The following is a 16,905-nucleotide window of genomic DNA, read 5'->3' on the forward strand; positions in this document are numbered from 1 at the left end:
AGGGCACTGGTGGAATGGCATCACTCCTCGTGTCTAACTTGTCTTTCTCGAAGGTAAACACTGCCCCAAGTTTAATCACAGAGAAGGCTTGAGCAAACTCAACCCCCTTTCAAAACCAATCAGGTTTTCCTTTGAGGGCACCCACCTCTGCAACAGCTTCCTGGCCATGGCCACAAAGACCCAGACAAGAGTTTCAAGCAAACCTTTGTTTTTAGTCGAAGCGTCAGGATCACTGTGTCCCCTGAGAATCAAGAGGGAGAAATACAAGGTCCAGGCTACTCCCACCATTCCAGAAAATCATGCCCCAATAGACCCCAGGGAAAGTGGGATGTCTAACCTGGGCTTTTGCAATCTTTTTTCATAATCCACTTGCTTATCTCCTCCTTCACAAAACTGATGAGAAATTGGTACAGACTCTATCGACAAAAGATCACAACTTGATCCTCCATGGCAAAGGCAAGTATACATTATAAATAGCAAAACAGCTGGCTTGGACCATGTTGCTGGCCACTCATCCAGCTGAGAGATTTGAATGACATCATAACCCTTGAGAGGGTATTGCTAGCCAGCTGGTGTTATTTAGAATACACAAAAATGGGGGAAAGAAAATGCACTCACGTGCACACACACACACAAGTACACACACACACACAGGTTCAAGTTATGCAGAAAAATATGAACAATGGGAAAATCATTTGCCCCTCAGACGCCCTGCCCCTGGTGTGGGGTGGGGGTCGGGGTAGGGGCCAAGCAGCAGAGTAGAGGAAGGAAGAAAAAGATTCGATTTTATTTTTTCAGTTGGCTTTACAGCTCAGCAAAATCTTTGCCCTGTCGTGGTCTAAAAGCATGAGACAGTGTCCTGAGGGGAGCCAATTACAAAGCTGCCTGCCCCTTTCCAGGTTCTAGGAAATGAGATCATTCCCCTCACTTGGCAACCAGGACGAGGGGTCATCCCAGCGCCGTCTTCCAGTCTAGTTTACCCCAGTCATTTGAGGGTTAAAATCATAGAGTATGCTTGAGATGGTCTTTTTTTCATTTCTTGTTTTTTAAATTTTGTGTTGGCTCTGGAATATAAAATTGCTCGCCCATCCTCCACGAATATTCCTTTCATACGGGTAAGGTGTATTAGCAGATGTGTGTGTCTTCATGCCCGGTAGAAAGTTAATCAGAGGACAGCATCAGGATTTTAATGTCTGCTCCTCTTGTCACTAACACACATTCTTTTAAGGGAAAAAAATGCTTCTGTGCTCTAGTTTTAAAATGCAAAGGTATGATGTTATTTGTCACCATGCCCAAAAAAGTCCTTACTCGATAACTTTGCCAGAAGAGGGAGAGAGAGAGAAGGCAAGCGTTCCCCCAGCTGTTTCCTGTCTACAGTGTCTGTGTTTTGTAGATAAATGTGAGGATTTTCTCTAAATCCCTCTTCTGTTTGCTAAATCTCACTGTCACTGCTAAATTCAGAGCAGATAGAGCCTGCGCAATGGAATAAAGTCCTCAAAATTGAAATGTGACATTGCTCTCAACATCTCCCATCTCCCTGGATTTCTTTTTGCCTCATTATTCCTGCTAACCAATTCATTTCCAGACTTTGCACTTCAGAAGCAATGGGAAAAATCAGCAGTCTTCCAACCCAATTATTTAAGTGCTGCTTTTGTGATTTCTTGAAGGTAAATATTTCTTACTCTTTGAAGTCATTGGGGAATTTTCTTTAAATTGTGTACTGCTTGCTTCTGCTTAGAAATGTTCTTCACTTTAGAATTTTCATTGTTTCGGCACTGGGAGTTATTTATAAATTGCTGAATATGCAATTCTGTGGGATCTGAAAAAATAGCTCCGGGAGATAAATGCCTTTGCACAGATATCTGTATGAGTAAAAACTATTGCAAGGTACTTATGCTAAATCCTCCACTTCTTCAGGGCTTGAGTGGTGTCATTATAGAAGATTCCTTTAAATCCTGTCTATGGTTAAGGGCTATAGGGCATGGATATGAACTTTTGGATTTATTTTGCAGGTGCAGATGTTTTATTTTTAAGACCGTGTTCATGTGTATGTAGGACTGTGTGTGGGGTGTGTGTGTGTGTGTGTGTGTGTGTGTGTAACTTGCCAGGACTTTTGATTACAAGGCATGCCACATACAAAGAGTTACGTTTTAAATGATATTAAAGCTTTTAAATATGATCTTTGGAGCTAAGGTCCCGGAACTCTCTGCACTTATGCCCAGAGAGACAAAGTTAGAGTGAAGTTTCATTTGCTCTTCTGAAAAAGAACTCCTTAAGAACTCCTGCTGACCTTGCATATTCGGATAATTTAAACAAATGCACACTGTATATGGAAAGCGGAAACTTTCTAGCAACTGCTATTCCAAGTTTTTTCTTTTGAAGAGGACTCTCAGGGGCGAAGTTTGGACTTGGGGTTTTGTGTTGTAAAACGCGGATTTTGTATTTGGGATTGTAAAGTCTCTTTAGGTAAATTTGGCTAGCGTTGTCAATGCACTGACTTCGCCTTTCCAATAACTGGCCCCAGTTCAAGTTTCCATTCTCAGCAAAATTATATCTTTCAAGACTTGTATTTTTCCAATTTGCAAGCATTTTTAAGCTGCTGTCACTGGCTCCCCGATGCAATTGCCTGTGGGTTCAATTCATGATACGTCCCTACCGCTTAGTCCAGCGCTCGTTTGCCGCTTTCAAGCACTCCACCACTAGGACTTTCCTTAATCAAGTCAGTGGCTTAGGAGTTAAGAATACATCCTTGTCGGGCACCTGATCCTGACGCCCTTGAGATGCCAAGATGCACACTGGCTACCTTGCTTTTAAAAGAAATGAAGTCAGTATACACATATGCTCTGTGGTCAGACAGCTGGGGATTTAGTCTCCCCACTTCGAGGATCCTAAAAGGGGCTATGTAATGTTATCTCTGCATTAATTACAAGTTTGGAAAACTCCAAATGAACTTTCCATGCTGTGTATCCTGAACTTTTCAGAAGTAGAGCTAGCTAGCCATAAGTTGTTGCTTTTTCCTGTACTTGGAGCAGGAAGTGGTTTCAGGGAGCTACGTGGTTCTTTCAAATGTAATTCAATGAGTAAAGGTGTCTGCCAGGCAGAGCTCACAAGCTGATTCTACTGTGAGTCTCAAGATATTTCCAAGTGTTTGAGTCAGAGGAAAGAGGGCACAGGGGAGGACTGGAGCTTTGGTCCCTGTCCAGGACAGCTACAATAGGCACACAATGGAAATCAGTGGCTTGATTGGGAGGAAAAGATTGACTTAGATCCCAGCCGGGCAATTTGTTTATTGTCTGAATGGACAAAAGGCAGTTTACCCAGGCTCATAGCATACCTGCCTGGGTGTCCAAATGTAACTAGATGCTTTCACAAACCCCACCCACAAAGCAGCACATGTTTTTAAGTCCTCAGTTTTCTATTCACATCAGTCTCATAATACCCACCCTGACCTGCTGTAAAAGATCTGGAACAAACAAAAATGGTTACACCTACAGTGAGTATTTTCTTATGACTGTTGCCCTCAAATTTTGCTGGGCATTTTTATTATAACCCAGACATCTGGAACCAATTGATATTCCATTTATTTAAGATAAAAAGAAAGGTTTTTAAAATTTTGGATTTGTGAATGATTTTTGAGAAAGAGTGCTCTGGAATTTTTTTTTTCTCTTCTCTTTCTAGTTCTTCTTTCATTTCTTTCTTTCAGATCTCTCCTTTCTCTCTCTTCATTTCTTTTGTGTTTGGAAAAATAAAAGACCAAGGAAATGATGAACATATGGGGCCACTCATTTCAAACTTTTAACTCCTAAGCAAGTTCGTTATTGTTTTCTTTTGGGGGAACATAATGTGATAAATTCTCTGGTTCTCTGTGGGTGTGATGGACTGTTTCCTGAACTAAAAGAAAATGCACTAGAGGTTCTATCTTGTCCTAGAACTATAAGTGCTGATATTTATCTGAGAACATAACTCAGCAAAAAGGGGATAAAAGGAAGAAAGATAGGGGGAAATCTGTAAAAAATAAATCTTAAATTCTTAAATGCTAGAGACTGATAGGTATTGCTGAGTTTAAATGTGTTATACAAAAGAAATAGCTATTAAAAGTATAATGTTGACATCTAATGAAGTTCTCAATTCCATAAGGCTTTGAGTTGAGTTCCTTTTTCCCTGGATTTCACAACAACTGAAGAACCTGGAGGCATCTGCAGTTGCAGGTGCTTTGCCTTAATCTTCATCATTAACTCAACAGAGAAGGGAGCAATGGAGAAACAGGACTGGCGAAATAACCTACGTTCTAGAACTGGCTGGTTACCAGAGTGTGGGGTATGTTCTGTAAGATCAGCTATGAGTGTTCTCTTTTGAAAAGGGCAAGGAAGTCCAGTTGGCTTAGGCTTGTTGAGATTTCCACTGGAAATACTGAAAGGGAAAACTCCCACCAATTATTTTATAACTAAGAAAGATGAGGATTGGATGACAGCTTGTTTCTAGCAGTCCCTGTGGCTTTGGCTATGTGGGGGTGGAGGGTTTCCATGAACAGGTCCTATGGAGAAAATGGAAGAAATTCTCCATCAAGCTTTCACCTCCTCTTCTATTTTATGTCTATTATTTATGATGATTTGCAAATAGAGGACGCTTTTCATCTTCAACTGTTTCACAAGCATTAACTAAATATTTACGTTGTGTTAATGAGAATCAGGGGTTTAGGGTTTTTTTCCCCAATTACTGAACTGAAAGTCTGGCCACAAAAATGGAAATCTTAATTACAGTGATGGAGCAAACTTTGCCACTGATGTAGAGAGCCATTAAGAGTCCAGGGAGGGCAAGGAAGGTGGTCGGAAAATAAATGACTGATCCTGTTTCTTTGAAAGTGATGGAGTTGAATGGACCTGCCACCACTGGGATGTTCAGAAAAGCCTCTTTTCATAATGATAGTTTCCAGTTTAACTCTATGACCTTTTGATAGGGTCCCTGGTTTAACATCCTGTCACTAACTCTGCTGATGCTGCTGAAAGTAAATGCATCTGAGAGGGATAAAGCTACTCACCTTGGGAGGCTTCCTAGAAGAAACCACATCTTTGTGCCACAAGTAGCAATGTGGAAAAACTTAATGATTACCTTTGCATTGTTTCACTGTTGAGAGCAAGGATGGAGACTTGAGCCACAGGAATCCTGCCTCTGGCAGGGCTGACAGTTGGCTGTCTGTCACTGGCTAAGTCAAGCCAACCAGGGGTCTCTGCTATAAAAAGGATACAGTGACACTTAAGTCCCTCCAACAGATGAAGTCAGAATTCCTGAGACTTAAAAAAAAAAAAAAAGACTTTTGCAGGTTTTGAGCCCAGTTCCCTGTTCATGGAAGGCACTGTCTACACATGTGTTGATCTGACATTGAGCTTGACACAAGGGGCTTTAGAATGCAAAAGGAGTCGGGTTTACTTACCATAAACCAGTTTCATTCTGAAATTCTCAGATGTTTCCTGTTCCTGGTTTTTAACTTTTACTTATAGTTGTTAACTGCTGATGTTCTGCAGGTAAGAAATCTCTCGGTCTCTCTTTCTCTCCCTCTGTTTCTCTCTGTCTCTGCCTCTCTTAAGTAGAAAAAAAAGCTATAATGATATATAGTATTTTCACAAGTTCTTTTCCAGCTGCAGTAAATTCTCTTTAATCAGTAGCTGGGGAATGACGTTCTGGTTAATTTAATATTCTGGTCAGTAATGAATGCACATGCCATCTGTGGATGGCCAATTTGAGAGAATTTAAATTAATAAAACATATCTGGTCCCAAGTCTGGACTGAGCACAAATTAACCTTTGATGATTCCAAAGGTTTACCAGGACCTCTGAGTGGTGTGCAATAAGAGCATCTTTCACCTTCACACATTAAATGTTTCAGGACATTTATCTCATTGAATTGTAATAGGAACCCATAAAGAAAGGGTTCAAGAAGGACTTCCCCAAGGTTTCACAGTAGCAAGAGGATTAAAGTCAGATAGCATGATGCCAAGACCTGCTCAGAGGTCACTCACACACCTTGTTGCACTCCTGAGGGGATAGTTTTGATTAATAACAGAAATGCAAAGCTGGGATAAAGGCACCCTTGCCTTGCCCCCACTCCCCTGGCAAGGACCCAGGAGGAAGATGACCCTCCTTCTGCTCTTTCAGCAGGTGAAGATGCCCGCCACATCCTCCTCGCATCTCTTCTATCTGGCCCTGTGCTTGCTCACCTTCACCAGCTCTGCCATGGCGGGACCCGAGACCCTCTGCGGGGCTGAGTTGGTGGATGCTCTCCAGTTCGTGTGCGGAGACAGGGGCTTTTATTTCAGTAAGTAGCCTCCCTCTTGCTGCTCTGTGGATTTACAACTGCGGGGAGTGTGCGAAGAACTGAATGACTGCCTGTGGCTGGCAGCCGTCCTCAGCCTCCAAGATTCCTCACCTTAATGCGAGCCTAGTGTTTCAGCGGGGCCGTGGCACGTTTTGCAGATTTTGGATGGAGTTTTCCTCCTTAGCAGTTTGTCTTTTAACTACTTCCCACTAGGCTTTCCCGCAACTGTTCTGCTCTGCCCTCACTATTCCATTCCTTCCGGGGAAAAGACAGGACAAAATGGCCCTGGGGGATTGGGGTTTTGGTTTTCCAGAACTGTGGGTGCATGTGGCAACATATTTGAACGTGTAGGGATGTTTTAAGTGCCAGGTCACTTGGAGGAAACTAGGAAGGTGGAGTTGGCAAAGGGGCACATCCCAGATGTCTCCATGTGATATGAAATCACCCAAACAGACAGAAGGTGAGAGTCGCTGAAAGGCACATTTGCAAAGACACAGGCTCTCGCTCAATGCAAACTGAAATGCTGAGTTCATTTGCCCTGGGTTCACGCTGACCTTGAGTCTTTGTTGTTGCCTTCCTTTGATGTCACCCTTCTCTGGGGCTTTCCAGTGATGTCTCCATCTGGAAAAGGGTTTCTGACAAGTGCAAGGTCACTTATCCCATAAGTAGGTCTCAGGTGATTAAAAAGTCAACAGTCAATAAAAAGTAGACAGCCAAGTCCATGCTTGCGGATAAATAATAAACACAAATGGGAGTCCCTGCTGCCTGAGGGAATGGATCACTTAGAGAACACACTTCAGAGGCATCTGGCTCATGTGTGTTACAGGACACTGAGTGATGGAAAGCCAGATGCTCATTCTGTTTAATTCTTTGCAAGTTTAGGGAGTTTCAGGAAACTGACACTCAGGTCTTCAGGACCGTGAATCATTCTTAGAGGTTCATGTGGCTTAAGTGTAGACAGCTTACCTCAGTTACCCACTAGGCTTTGAATAGCTCCTGTGATGACTCACACACTTCCAGTTTCTCTCTTCTTCCCAGGAAGGTGTGTGTGTGAGAGAGAGACTGGAAGGAGGGGTCTGTGAGTGTAGCAGTCTGGGATGGGAAGGGAGAAAGGGAAGGAAGAGGTTGATAGGCATGTTGATGGTCTGTACTCATCGTAGATTCGGTGACAAATAGCTTTTCAACAACTAGTGACAGAGAATGAGAAGTGCTTTCTACTCTTTGAATGGGCAAATTCCCACTCTCTGTTTCCAGCCAACGCTTTGAGTGAGTTCATTTATTTTTCTGGCAATAAAGCAATTCTATCCCATTCTCTGTTTCTGTGCAGACGAATGAGTTCATTTGGTGAGTGCTTTTCGAATAGCAGACCCGTTTTACCTTCAGAATATCTGGCAGAAGGCAAATGTGTCACATCGACATCACCCAGTGATGGCTTGTCAGTACTGTTTACTTTGCTACTACTGATCCACATTTTAAAAAATGAATAAGTGGGTCTCAGTTATTATGCCCAAGAGGACCTTTTTTTTTTTGCTTTGATAATCCATTTGTGCCATTTCCTTTTATCCAGTTCACTAGGTGATGACCGAGCCCCCCCAAGTGTCTTGGGTTATGTGCCGGGTTGAATTGCCACATTTGATGTGACATGCTCCAAGATTTCCATGCACAGTGCATGGAAACTGGATCTTTCTATGACTGTGATGCTTAAAATTAAATGACAAAAAATGAGAAAGAAAAAAAATAATCTGATCCCAAGTTACCCTTTGATACTTATATATGTTCACACAAAGAATTAAGGGTATTGGACAACTATGATGGAAACTGATTTCAACTCACTGGAAGGCATTCTATTACTCAAATGACCAAATTTTACAAATGTGTTTTAATTCTATCTTAATAATTTGAATGGGGAAGGTTCTACATGGCAACTCTTAATGTATAGAATATAACTTTGGATAGAAAGTGGTTTTATAAATTGTGTTTTATTATTGAGAGTCTAGGTTTCAGAAGTTCTGGTTTACAGCACTCTGTGACAATGTAAATTATTTGTCTGACCTAAACTTTCATGCACAAAACTATTCTTGTTAATTTTCTAGTCAACTGGACTAGCCTTTTTGCCCAAGAGAAGTTAACCCCTTTAAATTGTTTAATTCAAAACGTTGATGGAACCTCTGCTATGTGTTAGACATTGTACAGGCATGAGTGAGATACCTAGAAATGAATGAGAGATTAACTTTGCCTTCAGGGAACTCACAATCTAGTTAGGAGGTTAAAAAAAAAAGTATTATCAAGTATCATAGAGGAAAATAATCATGGAAGAAAAATGCAATCCTTTATGATTTTCCTAACTCCTTTTCCCATTTTTAAAATCAGCTGACCAAGATCTACCCTCTCAGTGGGCTCCTTGATACCAAAGGCCAGATTGTTTACCATTGAATCCCAGTATCTAGCTCAATGCCTGGCTGACATAGCTGCAGCTCAAATTTGACTGTTGAACTGGCAGGACTGAATTGAACTGAATCCCATTGAATGTAATGGCATGAGTTGTTTGGGATCTTAGTCTTTAGAATCATCAAGAATTAGGTTTGCCAGGTACTTTGGACAATTCTTCCTGCCTCATATTTACCCAGCTATTCGATAAAACTTTCTCTCTTTTCAACTGAATACAATGTATGCCAACAATGACTTCGAGGCGGTATTTAGATCCTCCCTAAGCTGCATTGATGGTCTGTTTCGTGTCTGAGCCAGTTATTCTTAAAGGCATTAACTGTTGTCAACAAATTTTATTGAGTTTCCTTTTTGTCCCTTGAGATTTACTGTGTGTGAAGAAGTCAGCTCTAAGCATTTACAGCCTTTGAAATATTTTTTAGAGGAAAGCAGTCTTCCCTACCTTTATCCCCTGTCAATTGACTCTTATTATTGTTTTTACCCCTTTCAAAGTTTTATTGTGGCTGCGTGCTTCATTTTAAGCTGCTTCAAATCCATTTTGAATGTATGGATTTTTTCTAACTGTGGAAGGGGGTTTCTGATCTTAGTTTGAAATGCAAACATCTAAAAAAATGTTACCTCCATAACTATCTTTTTTACTGGGCCAGAATATTTAACAAGGGGAATTTTTAATCCTATTAAGAGACAGAACTGTCCTGAATAACTTTTGGCGGGGCGGGGGGGGTGGATAACACTTATTTTGTATTGATCAACCCAATGTTCTAAATGAGTTCCTATTTCTCTACAAGCCTAAGTTCCACTAGAGCACAGAGCATGCCACCTTTCTCGATTATCTGTTTTGTAAACATCTTCCCAGCATAAGTGCAAAAGTTCCTCTATAATTAATACAGCTTCACCAGACATTACATGCAATGAAAGTTGCAAAGAAGAGCTAAGTTCTGATTCTTCCCTATGTATCATAGTAAGAGAGCATGTCAACCAGTCTTATACTTTCATAGCCTTGGGAAAAAAATGGTGGCCTAATGGAGTTGGCACATTGGGAAAGAGCTAGCTATTATCTTTCCAGATTGATGGAGGAGGCTCATAGAGAGCAGTTTGTCACAACATTGCTGTGCATGGAACAGAGCAAGAGGAAAAGAGCTTCAAGAAAAATAGGGGAAGTTCAGCTTGCCATAGATACTATTTTTGACAGTCATGGTGATTAACCATTTTAACATATGCTTTAGAGGCTTGTGGAATTTCTCTCCTTGGAGATACTTTAAAAATTGACAGACAACCAACCACCTTGAATGGTTTCAATTAAGAGCAACCAAAAGAAAGCGAGTTTCTGGGGTCCTTTTTAGTTTTAAGAGTCTATAAACAGTCCCTTAAATAAACTGTATATGCTTTATCTCCGCGGTCTGGGAAAAAGGAGAAGTAAATCAATTAGAAAGGAAAGTTGGATACCCTTTTGGTTAGTCCAGATTTATAGCTTTTGTAAAATATACTTCCAATGCATACTTATTAAGAACAGGTCTGAATAAATGAATGGCATTCTTCATGTGTTAAAACATACTGTTTTATAAAGAGTTTAAGTAAAACTTTGCAATGAATTTCATTGTTATTGATTGCAACAACCTTCCTAGATTGAGGTTATTATTATTAAGTCAAGCTTCTTTCATTTGAAATATAGTGCTCAGAAAACTGCTCCCAGACCTGTCATTCATTAGCTGTATGAGTTTGGCAGGCATTTAAACTTCCTGGGCCAAAATGTCCTTGTCTATAAAACAAGGGGATTTTGTTCAAGTAAATGACCTCTTCTAACTTTTAACAGACTCATAGTCTAGGTTGTAATTAACAAGGATTTGGTACTATTCAAGAAAGGAGAATCTTGGATTTAAATAGTGACCAAAGAACATTTTAGACTCCTTGATCTTCTTCACATAGTTTCTGTTCATCTCCAGATAGGGGACCCCACCTACTTAAAGCAAGAGAAGCCAATGCCTTTGTTTTATTTTGTTTTAAGCTGAGTTCCAACCCCTCAGGGATGGAATAGAAGCTCAGACATGACCAAATACATGCAAGTCATCTGGCCAAAGAGGCACACACCTCATGAAAACAGATTGCCATTTTTCTTTGCTAGGAAGGACTAACTGACAGTTCTCATCTTTACATTTTTTTCAGTCTCCTGAAAGTAAAGGACAGTTAAGTAGGTCAATTTTTAACTGCTCTTTATAAATTAGAGGGGCAGATTGAATCTATAGTCTTCTAAACCTTGACTAAAAGCCTTTTCCCAGGCTTTTAAGACTGCCTATCCAATTAAAGAAGAGAGTACAGCGCTGGGAACACCCAAAGACACACTCATCCACCACTAGCATTGCTTTGAGTGGGGCTGGATTTGAGCTACACCATTTGAATTCCTTGGCTTGGCACCCCTTAGACCTCCAGCTATGCATTTGTGTGACAGCTGGTCAAAGTTAGAGGTACAGTCACTGGCTGTGACTTTCTCTTTGAAGCTAATTGGAACATGTGGGATTTGACCTTGGCCCTGGTCTCATTAGCACCACTAAGCTAACAGGCCACAAATATTCTTAAAGAGAAATAGTAAGTTTTCATATTGACCTTCACTAGTGGCTACTACTCCTTAAATATGCCCAAGAGGACTAATCTGGGCAACCAAGGGACTTCTAAGAAAGTGATGATTTCTGTGCATGTTTAGAAAATATTGCAATATTGCAAATGCAAAAATTTGCATTTTTCTGATATGGTCAAGCATCTCAAGACCATCTCCCTGATGAACAAGAAGCAAGAGAGGGAGGGAGTCAAGGCCAAGTGTGGTCTGTACTGCCAAGAATCCAGGATGTGAATTCTAGCTCTGTAACTTACTTGGTGGGTGGCATCGAGCAAGTCACTTAACCTCTTTGTTCTTCAATTTCCTCATCTCCAAAACAGGGACTACCTCACAGAACTGGTTAATCTATTTGAACATATTAAATTAGAATACTGCCTGGCACATGGTAAGCATCATAAACACATTAGCAATTATACTTATTTATTCTCTTCTGGGATCAGTCACAGAGTCTACTGCAAATGTCTGGGCAGCCCAATTCATTTACACACTCATTTCCCTTGATGTGTGCTAAGCTGCTTCAGTCATGTCCAACTCTGTGAAATCCTATAGACTGTAGCCTGCCAGACTCCTCTGTCCATGGGATTCTCCAGACAAGAATACTGGGATGCATTGTCATTTCCTCCTCCAGGGGATCTTCCCAACCCAGGGATCAAACGCGGGTCTCCTGCATTGCAGGCAGATTCTTTACCATCTGAGCCACCAGAGAAACCTATTTCTCTCTGTAGGGGCAGCTGATAAAACCTGTTGCTAATAGTAACACTTGCAGTAGTATCAGTAGCACAAAGTATGTCTTATGCTTGACTAGCATTTTCGTTTTTTCAAAATCCAATTGTAGGAGCTCTCTCACTTTGTCTTTACCCCAGTCTTAGAAGGTAAAAATCATTGTTTCACTGGACAAATGAGAAATGTGAGACACAGAGAGTTTGTGATTTATCTTACTGGATGGAACCAGAACCAAAGTCAAGGTCTCTTGTGTCCAAGAAGCATGTCCATCTGCCCATTCACATTGCTTAAAGGTCTAAAGTGTTGCAGTGTAGAGATATGCTTCCAAAAAGCCTTGGCCTCTTCTGGGAGAGCAGGAACAGTTGATTCTGGGGGCACAGTTGATTCTGAACTTCTTTGAAAGGAGACTCAAGGGAGACATCCATGGAATGACCCTACAGTTTACCTTCTAGAAAAACTTAGGAAATACTTATAGAATTTCTTTAGGCTGCACAAGAAAAGCTTCTTTGATTAGAGGCTGCTGCCATTTGAGTCCCTTACCTTCACAGACTGGACTCCACTCAGATGGCACACCGCAGCTCCCCGTTGAGCACAGGGATATGCCTTATGATCTGGTGGACTCTTTCCTTTGGCCAACTTCAACTTTTCTTCTTTCTTGGCCACCAAACCTCCAGTGCTTCTTTCCTAGTGGCTATGAGTTCTGCTGTTTTTCCTCAAAGACCTACTGAAGAAGAACTGTTTGTTGGACCAGGCATCTCTCTCTCTCTGAGTTTTATAAGAGAGGTGGTAAAGGAAAAGTGGTCATAAGGCAACAGAAGCCTGAGAGTAAGCCAGGTAGGAAGTGTCTTCCCCAACTTGGCCATGAAAGGAGCTGCAGAAGGTTTGGATGGGAGGCTCGCACCAGTGCAGGTGCCTCCCAGCCAGTTGCTTGAAGACCATCAGTATTGGAAGGTCTCAGATGTTCATGGCTGGTAGGCTCATAGCTCCATTTTGGATCCAGAAGAGTGTTGGTGTTTTCCAAACAGCTGGGTCTCTGTATACTTAGTCCAGACATCATGGACCATGCCAGTATTTCTCAAGGCCTCTGTAAAGAGCCAACTTCAAGCCTCTAGTTGACTTTCTTCTGATTTCAGAGCCTACACCAAAGAATCAGACACTCTGCAAACAGGCAGGAAATTTCTCCCAAGGAGATTGCTCATTGTTCTTCATAATGGGCTACGAAACCTTTGCCCTTTTATGCAGCCAGAGTCTTTGACAACCATGGTGGCAAAAAATCATTCCTGTACCGAGCTGCTGCCCTGGCAGAGCTCCATCCTACACCTCTCCGTGGAACATCAACAAGCTCTTACATCACAAAGAATTACTTTTGGTTGCCTGGAAAGTTCAAGTCCCCAGGCCTTATTAGCTGTTAGACTAAGGAGATGACAACAGAACATTTCACTTGTCTTTATCTATATGTGAGATCATGTTTAAAACATAGCAAAGAGCTGTTATTTGACGTGTGATTCTTTAAGTGCAGTAAGTTGTATGCTTATTTAATGCATTGTTTAGTCTCACATTGGCTAAAGCCCCTTAAAGAAGCACTTGGCAAGCTCTGGCTTTTCATTCTTGGCATAGCTGCCCCTCTTACTTTTTCACTGAACCTTAAATACCACAAAAAATCCTTCCCTTACTTTACATCTGGTATATTACTTTACGCAATTGGCCAGAACTTTTGCACATGGCCCTCTGCATTTGTCCAAAGGTAATTAATGGCTTTGCAATATTTGATCAGCAGCAGCATGGACACAAAGAGAGGTTGTGCAATCAGCAGAGACCACACAGTCTTTTAAATGAAAACCTTTTTTGCATTAAATGCTCAGGCATTGTGCAGGGATAAGGGTTTCCATGCCAAAAAAAAAAAAGAGAGAGAGAGAGAATGGGCATGCTGAAATCCCTGGGAAGATACCCAAGAACCTGATTCTTGATTAAGTATATATCTCTGTAATAAAACTACCTAATTGTTCACAGAAAGTAAAATTGAAGATTGCTGTAAGCTTGGAAGTCCTTGAAAAATAATCTAGTCAAACATGAGAAGTTAAACTCAGAAAGAAGGGACATGTCCAAGGTCATGCCTCTGCTAATTAGTACAGAAGTAAGAAGGAGGAGATACTCTTGATTCTGTTTCCTGATTTCATGCTGTGTTCTACCTTTATCTGTGATGGACCATGCTTATGTCTAAGTTGCCTGATGAATTTCAGTGACCAGGAGATGCCTTCAATCAGTCTCACCCAAATGGACATAGATCTTGGTGATGCTCTCATTCCAATAAATTTCCTGAGATTGAAGTTAGAGAGTTCAGAGAGTGAGAGACTGTTACTCCCTTGCTGTAGAAATTTGTACAAACCAAAGGTATTCCCTGCCTTTTACCTATACCATGACTTGGCCTTTCAGTGTGCCTGGGGCATTCCAATCCATTTCAGGTCATGATTTAGAGTATATTCTGACTCTTTGGTCATTCTCTCCAGTGTCAACTTGGGTAGGACTGCTTTGGAATGACTTAGCAAAGCTGTGCTCCTGGAAAATCTGAAACAGCCTGACGAGTCATTGGATCAGCTTCTTTTCTGGAGATTTCTCTGACAGCCCTAAGCCAAAAGAAATTTACACCTGATTTTTTTTTGCATGTTTCCAAGCAAATACTCTATGAATCTCTTCAGATTTTTCTTCTTTCACCTGTGGTCTATCTGAGGTACTAGAAAGGCTGTTGGAAGGGTTTTTTAAGCTTTCAGAATGGGTTAGTCATAGAGTCAATTCTGTGAATGTTTCTGAGAAGATGGTCCTACCTCTGTGCCATTTACCCTGATGAAATGGGTCTTTCATCAGAGGCTAGTGATGAAGAAAGTCTGTGCTGAGCCAACCTACATGCAACCAACTCCTGATAATCTGTGAAACTGGGGAAAGGAGCACGAAGGGTGGGAATTCTGGATTCAGCTGACTTGGGGACACTATATACATTTCAGCCTCCTCATTCCTCCTTTCTTCCTGCCTCCAGCCCCAGCCCTTTTGTAAGACCAAGTGGCATGTCTTAAAATTCTACTTTATTCTCCCACTCCCTACTCACCTCCCCCAACAGTGCCATGGGCAACAGGATTTCTCAACCTCAGCAGTATTGACATTTTAGGCCAGATAATTTTTTGCTGGTGGAGAGGGACTGTCCTGTGCATTGTAAAATGTTTAGCGCCATACTTGATTGACTTCTACCTTCTAGATGCCAGAAGTCCCATCCTCCAAGTTGTGACAATCAAAAATCCGTCTAGGTGTTGCCAAAATCTCCTGGGGAGGGGGATGGTGCAAAATTACACCTTGTTGAGGACTATTGGACTAGAGCTGGCTCCAAAAGAAAAGCAGCCAGAGAGATGGGAAAGCCATGAGTGCAAGAGATACACAAACTAATTATCAGTCACTGGCTAATGGGGTCTATGGTTCATTACCCAGAGTAAAACAATGAGAAGAATTACTGTAGTTTTGAAAGCTTCTCTCTGAAAATAAAGCTCTCTTCCTATAGGCTACCAAAAAAAAAAAAAAGGTGTTTGCAAGCCCTCCTTTTCATCTGATAGCTATGGAACTCATTTATTTTAGTAACAGAAGTATGGGAAGGCAGAAATAAGCAACATTGTGTGCTTAGAAATTTGAGTATGACAACTTGGAATAAATGAATTAAAAAAGTGGTTTTTCTTTGACTTCAGTATTTGTGGCTGTTCCCTTCTTGGTCATAGGCTTTCAATTCAGAGTGAAAAGGCCTGGTTCCTTTTCCCTGCTTGTGTCTTTCCTATTTGAGTATCATTATAGTCATTTTATTATCTATAAACAGGCCCACCAGAAAGCAGAAAGAGATCAATAAAGTATTACTTTGGAAACCAGAGGTTCCACATTTGGGGCTCACCCAGCCCCCTTACTTAACAGCTGTATGCTTTTGAAGAAGCGACTTAATTCCCTTGGGTCTTATATTCCTCACTTTTAAAATAAGAATTAAAAATACTATACCACAGAGTTCTTTTAAGGCTCAACTATAGAGAGGCTTCAGAAACTGAAAGAGAATCCAAATATGTCACTATCAGTGGATTGAATTGAATAGTGATTTGACTTTAGCCTTTAGTGACTTTGAACCATTAGTTCAATGGTTCTGCAATAATTACAGTGTAGAAAAGTTAATTTGGTGGTGTATCTTCTCAACCTAATTAATTAAAAATAAAAGCATGCTTGTATCTTCTATTCATCTATCGCTTTGAATTTAGACCACCCAAAAGTCTATTAATGGATCTTCAGAATGCTTACTCAGTATTACTGTTTATATCCTTATTGGAGAAAGTATTAAAAAAAACAAAACAAACAAAAAAAAATGGGACCTATCACTTTACCACACTGAGCTTGCTCAAAAAGTTAGTTTCCAGATAGCGGTTAGGTAGTCACTGAGGTACCACACATAAGCAAAAAGATTTCCATTCTCCCAAGTCAGCTACTGGTGATTTTTGCTTACCCTCAAAGAAGCAATGCTCAGCAGAGGGAATATACTCAGATATCAAAAAAGTGTCTTTGTACTCGCAGTATCTTTGTCCACCTCAACTACTTCCTTATCATAGTCTGACTTAGAAGATTTGAATTTTTTGTTTGAGCATGGCTTTGGTGAAATAAAATTTCTGAGTCTGATCACCATATGGACATGTGAACTTCTAGCCCACAGGCTTTACATACAGCCACTCCTAGAGATACAACATTTGATGTAGAAATCCACAGTCAAATACTGGTTACTGCCACCATGAATTATCCTTTGAGTT

The 16,905-nt window shown here is 40.9% G+C and overlaps 1 protein-coding gene across 8 annotated transcripts in view; it reads left to right on the forward strand.

Annotated features, from left to right (window-relative positions):
* Positions 1 to 1,350: 1,350 nt before the first annotated feature.
* Positions 1,351 to 16,905, forward strand: part of IGF1 (insulin like growth factor 1) — a 77,359-nt gene continuing 61,804 nt past the window's right edge. For 2 of the 8 annotated variants that reach the window (XM_040234857.1, XM_040234852.1), the window contains exons 1-2: positions 3,428 to 3,493; positions 6,153 to 6,312. In XM_040234857.1, the coding sequence (XP_040090791.1) occupies positions 3,479 to 3,493; positions 6,153 to 6,312 (175 nt within the window). In that variant the 5' untranslated portion in view covers positions 3,428 to 3,478. Of the gene's footprint in view, positions 1,668 to 3,427; positions 3,494 to 6,152; positions 6,313 to 16,905 lie in introns of those variants that run through there. The other 6 variants (XM_040234858.1, XM_040234854.1, XM_040234851.1 and 3 more) reach the window with 5 other exon arrangements.

Source organism: Oryx dammah, unplaced genomic scaffold, assembly GCF_014754425.2.
Source record: "Oryx dammah isolate SB20612 unplaced genomic scaffold, SCBI_Odam_1.1 HiC_scaffold_29, whole genome shotgun sequence".
Taxonomy (NCBI): Eukaryota; Metazoa; Chordata; class Mammalia; order Artiodactyla; family Bovidae; genus Oryx; species Oryx dammah.